General features: G+C 36.1%; 1 protein-coding gene across 2 annotated transcripts in view; it reads right to left on the bottom strand.

Moving 5' to 3' along the window:
• VPS13B (vacuolar protein sorting 13 homolog B (yeast)) overlaps positions 1–13,475 on the bottom strand; it is a 429,191-nt gene that overhangs the window by 49,444 nt on the left and 366,272 nt on the right. For both annotated transcript variants that reach the window (XM_010006448.1, XM_010006447.1), the window contains exons 39-41: positions 11,573–11,769; positions 4,198–4,379; positions 2,067–2,416 (exon numbers count right to left, since the gene is read on the bottom strand). In XM_010006448.1, the coding sequence (XP_010004750.1) occupies positions 2,067–2,416; positions 4,198–4,379; positions 11,573–11,769 (729 nt within the window). The remainder of the gene's footprint in view (positions 1–2,066; positions 2,417–4,197; positions 4,380–11,572; positions 11,770–13,475) is intronic.

Here is a 13,475-nt window from a genome sequence, read left to right as displayed (position 1 = left end):
CTTACTTGATACTCTGTATGTTATTATTAAATAATAAAACAAAATTAATAGCAATCTTTAAGTTGTCTGTCGAGTTATTTGATTATTAAAACCATTGCTTTAGCTTTGCATTTAGATGGGCATTAGCCTGTTACTGCTTGTATTTAACAGGGATTTCAGATTAGACAGTGAAATATGTCAAAAGGGGAAACCATTTTTAAAAAGTGCTAATCCTCTCAGATTTTCAGCATGTGACTTAGAAGTATAAAGCAAGTTGTATGCCTGGTGTTTTTTTGGCTTAATCTACTTTCAAAATGTTAATCATTACTGCAACAAAATAAAATAAAATAAAATAAAATAAAATAAAATAAAATAAAATCAAATAAATCCATATCTAGGAAACAAAGACACAGACAGAGGCTTCTGTTAATCCTGAACTCTTGACCTAAAGGTGCAGGGCCAAATTGTTTCATGCTCCACCTGTGTCCACTGACTACAGCATCACTTGTTTCAGATATTTATCCAGTAAAAAATATGTGGAGAATTCAAATAACCTTTCTTGCTTATTAAATTCATGCTTCTAGTTGGCCACATTTACATTGTATTTTGTGTGAACAGCAAACACCAAACAATGATTATCATTGAGAAATTCATGCCCTGCCCATGCAGTGTGTGCCACCCTCCAAATCTGGAGGTGAAGCCACATACAAAACATCTTGGTAACAATTAATTTAATAAGTTGTCTCGAACCTACTTGCGTGCTAACTGTTCCCTAATTTCAAAGCAATGCAAGTTTTTAATCTCGAATGCTCAGGGCTAGATACCCACCATATCAGAACATGGTGGCAAGTACCCTTGACATGAGAGGAAACGAGAAAATTACAGCAACAATTACAGAAGTATATCCTCCTGTGGCTCATGTTAACATAGCCAAATCCATGTATAAATCAGTACCAACTATTCATAGAATGTACCTGTCAGCAATATACTATGTGACATATGGCTCTACTTAATCAAATATACAATTCCATTTTTTTCAACTCAGAATATTCCTTCAAGGCACAGAGTAGTCAGCCAGTCATTCACACTGTGATGTGGTTTAAAACATTTAAATATTTATGCACCATATTTTATTTATATGTATAGCTATGTCTGAGAGATCTTCCCCCCCCCCTCCCCCCTCCTGAAGAGGAAACTGACCTTTCTGGAGGCCACTTTGCAGTAGTTGCCACACATGTCTTAGATGAGGGACTAGTACTAAGTCAGAAATATTTGGGGTTTAAACAGCCTACCAAGGACTCTCTTATGCTTTCTATGTTTGTTTTTTATTAAAAGCATTGTTCAAAATATGACAAAAAACAGAAATTGGAGCTACAAAGATTTTTGTCCACATTGATATTTGAGCCAGCTGTAAAGGTTTAAATCACACTAGATCTTGTTTTATGAATGTCCTTTTGCAACAAGAAAACCATGGAATGCCCTTAAAAAAGAAATTTTTGATATAAAACAGATGTTTTATCCTTTTTTGGGGGCTTTGTTATTGTAGTGCCATGATAGGTAATTAATTCCCAGGCTCCACATAGGTCTTCAGGCAGATGAAGAGAATGATTTGATTTCAAGGCTACACTGGACTAGGGTAATTACAGGCCTTCGTGGGGTCATTGCAGAAGCAAGGTTCCTTACACTGGGACTGGCTTCAGCGACTAATGTTGCTGCACAGAATGTAATGTGAAACTAGTATTGAACTTCAATAAGGATAGAAGCAGTAGCTGGAAACAATATGCTTTACTGCTGAGACTGAGCTGTGCTTACATATCATGCATCACACACCTTTTCATAGATTAATGGAATATTATGCATTTCAAGACCAAGATTGTGATTATTCTTATAGAAATTAATAAAGTGTCAATGAAAACCAAGCAGTTCTGTCTACAATTACCTTTACATATAGCACTCATTATTTCCTATTTTTCATTGGTATTACGAAACTAATGTCTGCTAGTAAAAAATGAATGCAGTTGGTATTCTAATCTGCTATTAAATCAACTGCAGTTGCTGCATTTCTCCTTATTGCTGTATTTGCATACCTGTTGCCATGCTTGAATTGCTGTATTTAGTGAATGAAGAGCATACTGGCCAAAGTTGATGAAAATAGGGTCCACCATTATTGTGCAGTCCAATAGTCTTCCTCCTGCACTGCTGGTAACAGCAATTTGCCCCCAGATTTTGAAAGGCTTCACAACAGTCTGCACAGTCACGTTTCGGCACTCCAAAAGTTTACAGTTGGCTTGAGTTGAAAACTGGATCTCCTGGAACATGGGCTCATCACTCCACTGACGAAGATACATGTGAGGCTCATCAAAGGAAATTATCATGTATTCTAGTTCAGATGGCATGTTCTTATCAGATAAAAATGGCTGAAGAAACTTTGGTGGTGCTGAAACATGAAAGAATAAACAAGACAAGAACATCACCATTGCCACATTCTGTGTGTTTTTGTAAATCATGTTTTAACTGCTTGTACATATGATGAAAACAAGTAAAATTCATAAAAGAGTCAGTTTCTAAAATCTGAAATTAATCCTGTTCACAGTGTTTATTAGATGTAAAATAGAACTGTAATTAATAGCAGCTGCAAACAAAAGTGTCTGCAAACCAAAATCTTTTCATGGCAAATAGACCAGCCAGTCAAACTGCTTTATCTACACACTGCACACAGTCTGGGTTGCCACCTATTAGGAGCTGAGACCGTATTTCTGTGAGAATTTTTGCTGTAGTATATGTATATGATATCCCACACATAGCACATTATGAATACAATACAAATTAGCAATATAATATTTGCTGACATGTGACTGTGCATGCTAGCAGGCTCCACAATGAAAACTGTCTTTGCTGCAATTACAGAGAGTTCAAGACCACAAACCCACTGAGATGCGACATATTACTCCATAACTCTAGAAATTAAACAAAACAGTATCCCGAGACTAGAGCATGAGAAATAGCTAATAAAAGAGATTCTATCGTGTTCACTCATGTCTCAGTCCTGCAAAGTGCTGAGCACAGCGGCAGAGACGTTGCAAGGCACGTACACCACTTGGGTAACATTAAGCATGCGAATATTTCCACTGATGTTATTATTTATGTTGCTGGAACTACTCACATGCTTAAAATTAGCATATGCTCAAGTGTTCTACAGATTGGGAAGCAAAACACTCATCACTTTCCAGGATCAAGCCCTATTATTCTACAAAAGCATAATGGATACAATAAGTTTTGTGCTCCCTTTGCATACACACAGCACAACGGAACCCAAAACTTTTAGGTGCTGTAACAAGAACAGCAGCAGCATAAACTCACTTGCCGTTGAAAAATGAAACAGCTGGGTTTGATTTTAATCTGCTTTTTGCTTTTTCCAGTATGCGTAATTTTCAAGATCAAGCATCTGGAATTGGAGTGTAATAGCGAGGAAGAGTGTGTACCGATAGAGGTAGCCGATAGACAATAAATTATTTGCTAGATGTTGAGTGTCTGTCTTCGTATGATTTGATAATTAATATATTATAATACTTGCAGAAACACAAAAACGACTCACAAAGAAACCTGCCCCTGTCAAATTTATCTAAGATATTTGCTCATCTTCCATGGAAAGCATTCCTGGCATTTGAAAATCAGACAATAATGTAAAGATCTCTTGGAATGTATTTGCCATTAATGCAATGACAGAGAGCACTGAACAAAACCAGATGTAGCTCCAGAAGTGATCATAATTGAAATAGCAGTGAAATCTGCCGTTCTCAGAGTTCTTCCAAGGAATTCTTACTAAGGGGGTTGCAAAATCTTCAAATATTTTAATAGTACTGTTAATATGCTGGAAAATTTAAAAGATCAAATTCATTCACCAAGATGGCTCAAAAATGAAGTGGCACCTGCTGCCACTAATCACACTAGGAAAACCGGATGGCTTCTACTGTTACCCATTCCGGAGGGAGGAAGGGGGTGGATCAGCCATCCCCACTGCCAACCGTATGTACTTTCTCAAGGCACAGAAGTCATCAGTTTTACCCTGAAGTCTTTATCACCCATGGCTGTTGGTCATAATTTATTTCAAGAATGCCTGGTTGAATGAGAAAATGGGGACTACAGAAAGCAAAACAACTATTTAAGCAGCACGTATGGGCCATATGTTTCTATTATTCTACATAAAAGAGTACATACCTGTGCCTAGTTGATCAAGATGATGGCAGAGGTGGAATTCCAAATAAGTAAATTGGATCAACACACTTAGTGATGGCACAAACCAAGGAGTAAAACAGGAGTCAACCCTGGTGCAGGCTGCTAATGCTGTGGGCGTTACAAGCTGATCGCAGGTACTTTGTGAGCCAGATTCACTTTCTGAGCTGCAGAAGACAGATAACAAAGAGGTAGTTCAGCACTTGCAGGATTTCATCGCTTTACAGTAAGACTTGACCACGTGCTGTGTTGTTTTCTAATATAGCCAATGCCACAGTTTCTTTTAAGTGCTAAAGTTAGCGTACATACATTTTTCCCCAGCATAACAAAGCAGAAAGCAGACAAGACTGCAATCCAACAACGCTTTTATCACACTGCACTTTCAATTTACAAACTGAAACCACTTCAACCACAGAAGTGAGGTATATTTACAGAAAATAAAGCCAAAATATACCAGGTATCTTAAACACTGAAATAGCTAAACAGAGTACATTACCATTATCAAAGCTTTAAGAAGAAGCTGAAAGTTAAACCAGTCAAGAGAATGATTTTTTTTTAATTTTATTTTAAGGAAACCAAATCACAACCATCAAACTACTCCTGCTCATAAATCCCATCCCTGTAAGCTTTCATTCCTTTACTCTTCTCATTCTACAGTCATAATTTAGAGTCTCTGAGTTTGGAAGCTCAGCCTGGAGCCTTCTACTAGCACCTATTACAACATTAACTATACATTTAAAATGCCACCCCACTGATTTTTTTTTTTTTCCTAGCCGTGCTCCTAACACCAGGAATTTCCAAGCATTATCTTTCAGTCTCTTGAGAGAAACTAGCACTACATCACAATTCTATAGGTTGCTATAACACCACTGAAGTACAAATAAACGTTATAATTTAAGCCAAATCTATCCTTAATGTTCCTTATTCTCACTCTCTTTCCAGTTTGGCACTACAGAATTTTAATTTAAAAGCAGAGATTTGACTCAGGAAAACTAAGTCCGCATCCCCAGCCCAATATTGCTTTTATTTTTAAAATAAAATTTAATGCAGGATTACGTAGGGCCAACTTACTATTTTCTGTCAGAAAGTAATTAGTTTTATAAAGCACCATGAATAGATTTCCACTGATGTTTTAAAGGTATTTTAAATTCATACAAAAGTTTTAATTCTAATATTGGATTTCATAGCAACGCCTTGTGCTTTTAGGACAAATTTTTATATCACTCAATGTGTGTTACTGCAAAACTACACACAAATATAGTAGGTATGAAAAATGTTCAGCTGCAAATGTGCAGAATTCCATGGATAGGATAATTAATCAGTATTATTTTGTGTTATGGTAACTAGCCAGTATGGTATTTATTTATGAAGCTTAAATCCAACTTCACATTTGTTGGACATAAACAAAAATACTCATGTAACAGTAACCACCAACTAAAATTAGCTAATTATCAAAGAATCAAGACAGAATATAAAAAATAGATGAGATTGGTGAAGGATGAAGGATAGATCACTTGATCAGATTTTTAGATGCTTTTGTGTGCTGCTCTACCACTTCAAATTGCCTGTTCGCATTTCAAAAACGCTCTGGTTGGCCTTTGAGTACTGGCCTATTTTGAAATAGAATTTTCTTTGTGTTCACATGATAAAACATAAATTGGAGTGGACTAGAGTCAGCAAAATGGGATGCCTTTCTTTGTTCTGCCATGGATATTTCTTGGATTGTTGGAACACAGCATGGAAGCAAATTCAAAAGCCACCAAAATTCATACCCTGACTTAGACTGTTAAATAATTTTGAATCCGTGAAACCGGTCAGTTCTCTCAGAATAACTGTCAGCCTTTTAAGAATATTGCTCATTGCATTTTGATTAGAAATAGAAGTTCAGGGATGCAAGGAATGAAAACTGAAAAAGGGCAGAGGGGTGCAAACCAATGTTAACCAAACTATGAGAAACTTACAAAAACTTTCACACTATAGCACTAACTGCAGCAAAGGCATTTATTTATGGAAGTTGAGGTTTATTCTGAAATTGTAAATTTCTTTTCCTTGGAAACTTATTCCTTGAGTCACCTTATCAATGACTCAGCATTTTTATTTCCTTGGATATGTTTTTTTACAGATGAGTATTTTCATAAAATAAAACCTGAAAAAACACGTAGAAATTCTAATTTAGTCAAATTTTATACACTTATTCATTTATTGAGCATTTTAGTCTGATGATAGTGTGACATTTTTTCATTCATAACCACAGTGGTTACATGGCAACATGACATGCTTGAACTAGGAAGAAATGTGGCAGGACTGATACACCAGGGAAATACTTTAAAGCTTTCAGACCTACTTTGCTCTGATTTTTCTGCTGCACAAGCAGCAGACCAAGAAGAGGTAATGGTCTGGAACTGGAAATGTTTGGAACAAAATTATTTCAAACTGCTTTCAGACTCATGGAGAGTCACCTTAGAAGCGAAAAAGGCCTACCACTGAAACAATCCCCTAACAAGGTTCAGAGTACACCCACATGCAAACAGAGGTGGGACAAAGCTGCTCCCTGGGAGAGAACTGGCCTTGCATCGCCTCCCATGGTAGGGAGGGACAAGTGCTGGCAGTCAAGGACTAAGAGGAGCAGAACAATGTGGGCTAAACCACATCTTAGAAGGGAAAGCCACGTTACAAAGAGATCACCTCCTAGAAATCATCTGAGAAGAAATGAGATGCGTATTCACTGTTCTCCTGTCTGATGAGACTTTGTTCAAGTGTTACTGTTTTATCTGTGAGTGGGTCCATTTGATTTTTACTCAGCCAGAAGCCATAGCCAGAATTATAGCATCCATGTTGTTAGGAAAATAAAAATACAGTAACAGTATAAATCATTTACAATACAAAATATACTAAGAGCAGAATCCAAGCTACTGTAGTATTGCCTTAAAAAAGAATTATAACGAGATCATAATACTGAGTGAAAAGTTTTTGAAGGGGGACTCTAGTTGTCACAATCACTACCATGACTCTCTGACTTGAAACTAAATCCCATTTGAGTTTTCTGCCGAGGTAGATTTCTGTCAGACCTTTAGCATTGCCACTTTCTCCTTTTATCCTGCACAGACTACACAAATCAAAGAGAGAGTTTATCACATGCTGTGCACAAATAGAAAATAAAGCAGTGTCAGCTGAAAACCTAGGATACTTTATTTTATGTCTTGGTGAATAATAATAGAAGCATCAATATCATGGAGGCAGATCTGATTGTGAAATCAAAATTTGTGCATCACATGAATACAGTATCAAAAAATCCCATATTCTCTTGACTGCTTTGGCACTACAAAATGTAGTATGCACTGTCCGCAACTTTTCAGTTGGGAGAAAAAGAATAAATAGCTTCTACTGCTTTGTGTTTGGCACAAGATGCTCAAGGATGGGTGCTGCAAAGCCAGAGGCAATTCTAAACAAAACTGATCTGATCTTAATACCAGAAATTTCTATTATATTTTTAAAAATCCCATAAAGCATCAGAACTTTAAAAATGGAAAATATCTACATTCAAAGTAATTATATATTATAAAGTGTAATAGTTTCACATCATGCAAAGCAGTTCAAGTTAAATACATGGCTACTGGGAACAGTGACTTAACAGTGACCTACATTATTCTTGTTATTTTAAGAGCAGAATATTTAAACCAAAACTGTCAATTGTGATGAAATCACAACATGGGAAAATATCCACTGGGAAGAAGAAAGAGACCACTTAACTCATTTAATTTATGACTCAAATGCTGGTCTGAACCCAAATTTTGAGAGGTCAAAATCCAGTACATCATCTACTTTGAATAAAAGCTGAAACAATTAGCAAGAAACATGATCATGATTCCTCATGTTAATTTTTTTAAAAGGAGCAATTTAGAGCTCATTTAAAAGTTTTTGTACTTGTTTCATGGTTTGTATCATAAGGTATTTTCAATTACTACTTCCCATTAGTATGTCAGTAGTTATAAAACTACTGTCTACATTACACAGGAGATGCACAAATATACAAAACATCTTGTAATGTAACCTATTTAAACAGAGAACAATAAACCCCTTCCAAACAAACCACAGAGGGCCTTCAGTGTCTCACCACCCACAGCTTTAAATAAAAGTAATTTTTATTTCAATTTGCTAGTCCTGCAACATGAAAATGCAACCTATAAAAACTTTATCCTATGAAAATTTCCTTTTAACCCCCTATTTTAAGGTCTTCCGTGAACAGTTATTTATGCCATATACGATTCCTTCTATAGACATCATACTAAATCCCCAAGGAGATGCTAAATTATTTCACTTAGGACCTCAGATTTGTTCATTCACTTAATAAACATTTAATGTTTGTATACCACAGCTTGTATACAACAGGATTTGGATCATGATATTTTTGCATATTCCCAAACTCATTATTGGTGGGTATTACGCTTCAGCCTGCCAGCTACTGCTGAAAGAATCAGTTGGATCCACATCATCTCACAAAGTTTCTTGTTTTCCTGTCACACAAGGCACATACGTTTATACTTTAAAACTGGTATTAGGAATCAGTACTAAAATACTTAAAACACAAGGGAACAGCACTCTGGTACTAATAATTTGTATATCATAGAGGTTATCCCCCCAAAAATCCCAAACCTGTAGAAGTTGAAGGAAAAATATAATAATTTAGCAGCAGCTGCATGCAAATGGCAGTTGTTAGTCGGACTCAAAATGCAAGATCAAACTAAGAAAATAAACTGCAAGAAAAGAAGCATTCTCGTACCTTACAATAGTTAATTAAATTTGCTAATATATCATACAGTTACAGCATGTAATTAGTGTCAAATTGTTGTGTCTCCAGGAAAACCAAGATTCAACTTTTACACAATCTTCACTTGCTCTCATTCAGAGATCCTAAGCCTTGCAGTTCCCTGGTCTAACACTTGGCAAAGCAGAGCTCCTTGTGGCTCTTCTCAAAGTCTCATCTAAAACACTTGCATTAGGAACAAGCCTAATGTTGAAATTTAGCATGACATAGGGCAATTTCTCTCTCAAAACCAAAATAGTTTGGGATTTTTTTGACAATCAGAATCCAGAATACCTTTTAGGGTGCTTGGTCAGTGACATGTGACCGGCACAATTTGCCCTGTCTCCAAGAAAGAGGTAGTGTGCCTCAAACTCCACACATCAAAGACTCATCTCTGAGGAACAGCTGCTGTTTTTCTTACCCTTTAAGTTTCTCTGGGAAGGACCACTCCAGGCTGGTCAGGACTACTACCACACCTATCCTTCCTGCAGCCATCCTTAAGAAAGTTTGCAGTTCAACCTTGCTTGAAGCTAGTATAAGGAGGGATCAGTTTGAATTTGTATCTGAAGTTAAGGGCAGCAAATATAAACTTTTCTCTCACTGAAATCAGAGGTTTTACTCTCGTATCCCTCAGGCTTCTGGCTTCACCCTGACCTACACAAATCTTCAACTTTCCAGTCCACTATTAGTTCATGTAGGTGTAAACTACACCTTTTAAAGCTATTGTAAATTCCTCAGGTCACGAGAAGTATTTGGACTGCATGGGACTGCAGTCTCCATGCACGTGACTAAGGAGCTGACAGCTCATAACATCTTCCCTTGACTTCCCTCTATCTCTTCTGTTTATTGACCTTCAATTGCTTCAGTAGTGTGGCACTTAATTTTGGCTGCTTTATTTCCTTTCCTGCCATCCCTACTCAGTGAACTGCTAATCCTTCAATTTACTTCCTGTTCTTTCAGTTGTAGTTTCTGCTTTAGCTTTTTTGTGTACTCACACCATGTCTGGAGGACATTTATAGGACAATATCACTGCTGTGAACAAAGCAATTGTTTTCCTTGGAGTCTTCTGGTACCTCAAGGCCATTAGGATATTTTTACCACTTTGTAACTTGACACATTGATACCACTGAAGATGGTCACTGCTGTGGAGCAGGCCTGCAGACTCTCATCTGAAAACTCACAAGTTTAGACATTCTAGGAAGGTAGATTCATGTTGTGCTGTAAAACATTTCTGATGGTAATCATAGTCCAAACTGGTTAACTTTTTTAAAAAAAAACAAACCCAAACTTACTTGTATTTCATTTTAACCCTAGCCTCCTTCTGAACGATTACAACTCATCAGTTTATCAGAGCTCTCTGAATGAAACATTGCATAGAGAGATGAACTCTATTGGAGTAGAAAACAACAAACATGACTACAGTGCCAAATGCCTTGATGAAAAAAACCTACTAAATTTCACTACTTCATTTTCAGTTCCCACCGAGTTCACATTTCTGTGGTGTTAAGCTGACCAGGAAGGCAATTTTGCCAAGGTCCCACATTCAGAGGAATTAACCTTGTCTAAAACACTTAACTTCTCAATGATGAAAATGCATTCTTTCACAATTAACATCAAGAAATCATTTCCAACCTGATACTACTAATGGAAACCAGATGTTTAATTTTCTTCATTGATTTCGTTAGCCATGTTCATATTTCCTGATTTCTCTGAATTCTGTAGATTCATGTAACATATATGTGGATGCTACACACTCATTCAGGCATGTGTTCATACATGGGCAGCAACAATCAGCAAATACCAATGTTCCAGCAGGGTTGTGCTGGGTTTTCCTTTCTTAACTATAAAATTTTAAGGTATTTGAAAGCAATACTGCTGCTTGTGGACAGAGCTTGTACTGATTCCCTCTCACTCTACATATTAACCCAAACTGAGTGAATGCAAATAGAGTGAATATCTGTCATTGTTCATTGTTTCCAGCTGTAAACATAATGAAAAATGGATCCCCAGTGTTTGAAAGCATCAATTATATTTTTTTACTGTTAACATAGGAAGCAAGCTGTGTAAATAACGAAATGCTCTTGAAGTACTAAGGTTTTGCTTAATATATTTAAAATAGACATTTGGCTTATTTTAGTCATTGACTTGCACTGAGGACAGAATAAAGGTGATGTATGGAGGGATGGATGGAAGCAGAATGCTTACTACTATGTTATACAATGGATTGCACCTCAGCCTTCTTTTGTTAATTTGTTAATTCTACTGCTTTATGCAGCTAAGAGGTTTCAGGATATGGCCTGTTTGTCTTCACTTTTTAGTAAACCTTGGGTTCAGAAAATTGATTAATATGATGCTGCCAGGCTGCCTATAAATCTAAAAGAGAGCTCTTTTTGTGCACACTCCATGCCCTTGCGTGAAGGTGAACTACAGCCTGAAGCTCATTTAAGCTACTCTTACTGCATATGAAAACAGTATCTTATTTCCTAAGTCTCTCGGAAAAGATCTCTCAAGAGTGTAGCATTAGATTTCTGTTTTTATCTCCTCCTTTAAAATTACCTTTGGTCATCAGCGACGTTCTGACTGCTGTTCAGGACAATCCTCCAAAGATCGGAGGCTATGAGTTCCTTCTGGTCATTCACAAGGTTGACACTGGGCAGCTGCAGTTCACAGACTTTGCTTTCTGACAGACTGAATTCCCGGAATGCAACAAACGATTTCTGAAGTTCATCCCAGTACTCCAAGCTGCAAGGAATCTGTGATAAAAGGGAGATGGCATAATTACTTGATTATAATAATTGCTTGATTCCAAATATAATGAGATTTACTGTACATGCTAAAATGCGTAACTAACAAAACTAAATACAAGTAAACTGCTATCTAGAAAATCAGAACTGTAACCATTACTAAGATTCTGTGCTGTTTTGACGTAAATTAAAATGTTTTTAGAACTTGGTTGCAGCATTACATTTCGACTTCCTCTTACTTAGTAAAGAAATAGCAACTTGTTCTACAGTTCCCAAGAATAACAAAGACAATTCAACTAAGCATGATCTGTATTACGTAGCCAAAAAATCCATCACACCATGGCATCAAGGACATCCTATTAATCAGTATTTTTTTCTCAAACTAGCTATTTTAATTTTATGACATAACAAATACCAATTTATTAATCACCCATTTATTGAAATATTAAAGTGATCAAAGATGCAGAGAAAAAATTATGATAGACAACACAATGCCTTGTGTTGGGTCAACACATGAATAAAAATCTTGGGACAAATCTTGAAGTACTTGTGATAACATAATCTTTTATTTCATGGAATACGTTCCTCAGACAACTGTGTGATTTTGAAAACCCAAACCCAGTTTAATCTCTAATTTTAAGTCTGTAAATAACTCACTTGCATTAATCCTGAATGCATCACTGGACATGAGAGAATGCTATTAGAGATACTTCTGAAGCAAATAGAAAATTTTAATAAAAGCATCAACTTTAAAGGAGTGTGTCTTAGGCCTCTTTTTTTTCTTTTCATTTATTTTTTTTTTTTTTGGTAATAGAATGAAAGTGAATGAGAATATGAATTTAAAACAAATGCAAACTCAGCAAGATATAAAAATTTTAGAATTACAATACAGAAATCCACAGTTATGGCACTTGTGCATGCTCAAGAAATACTAAAAAGTCAAGTTGACATAAAGCAAATAATAAAAAAAAATGCACACGTATGTGTAATTACCCCTTTTATCCCTCTGTGTCTGTGTGTAGACACACATATATATACCACCATAAAAAAAGTAAGAACATGGTAGAGATATAAGTAAATCTTGGCACAGGTAGAAAAAGTTCTGTAAGTATATTCCTTGTTACTCAGCAAGGTCTATAAAGCATATGGAAAAGACAGCAGGTTGATTAATTAACAGGAATGAAGGTTAAGAAGGAAAATTCAGGGAGCTCAGCAGTTCAAGCTGGGGAGGGCAAAGTAACATAAATAATCTCCACTAAGGAATCCTGAAAGAATTAACATATGGAACCACAGAGCTTGAAACATGGATTTTTACTACATATGTCAAGTCACAGTGATACCTGAAGACTGAAAAGAACAACCAGAGTCACTTATGTTTTAAGGTCAGGATGGAAGGAAAAAAGTAAAAAAGCAAAAAAGAGAGAGAAGAAAAAAGAAGCAAAAAATACAAAGAAAAAAAAAGGCAAAATAGAAAAGACAGAAAGATAAAAGAAAAAAAAAAAGAAAAAAACTATCTGATGCCAGTAACATACATAACAGAGTAGCAGAGGAATATCAGTCAGGAATACTGATTTAATTTCAGGGTGTAGAGTCTGAGAAAAAGAGATTGATTTAACATTAAAAGTGCATGTTACACAAATAAAGACAGCAACGAGTCAGTTTATAAACTGCATATTCAACTGAAAATGTTGAGGGCATGTCAGTGTCAGCTGGAA

The sequence above is a fragment of the Chaetura pelagica genome, unplaced genomic scaffold (assembly GCF_000747805.2).
Source record: "Chaetura pelagica isolate M959 unplaced genomic scaffold, ChaPel_1.0 scaffold76, whole genome shotgun sequence".
Taxonomy (NCBI): domain Eukaryota; kingdom Metazoa; phylum Chordata; class Aves; order Apodiformes; family Apodidae; genus Chaetura; species Chaetura pelagica.
Note: the sequence above shows the minus strand (reverse complement) of the source record. Positions and strands in the feature narration are given on the sequence as shown.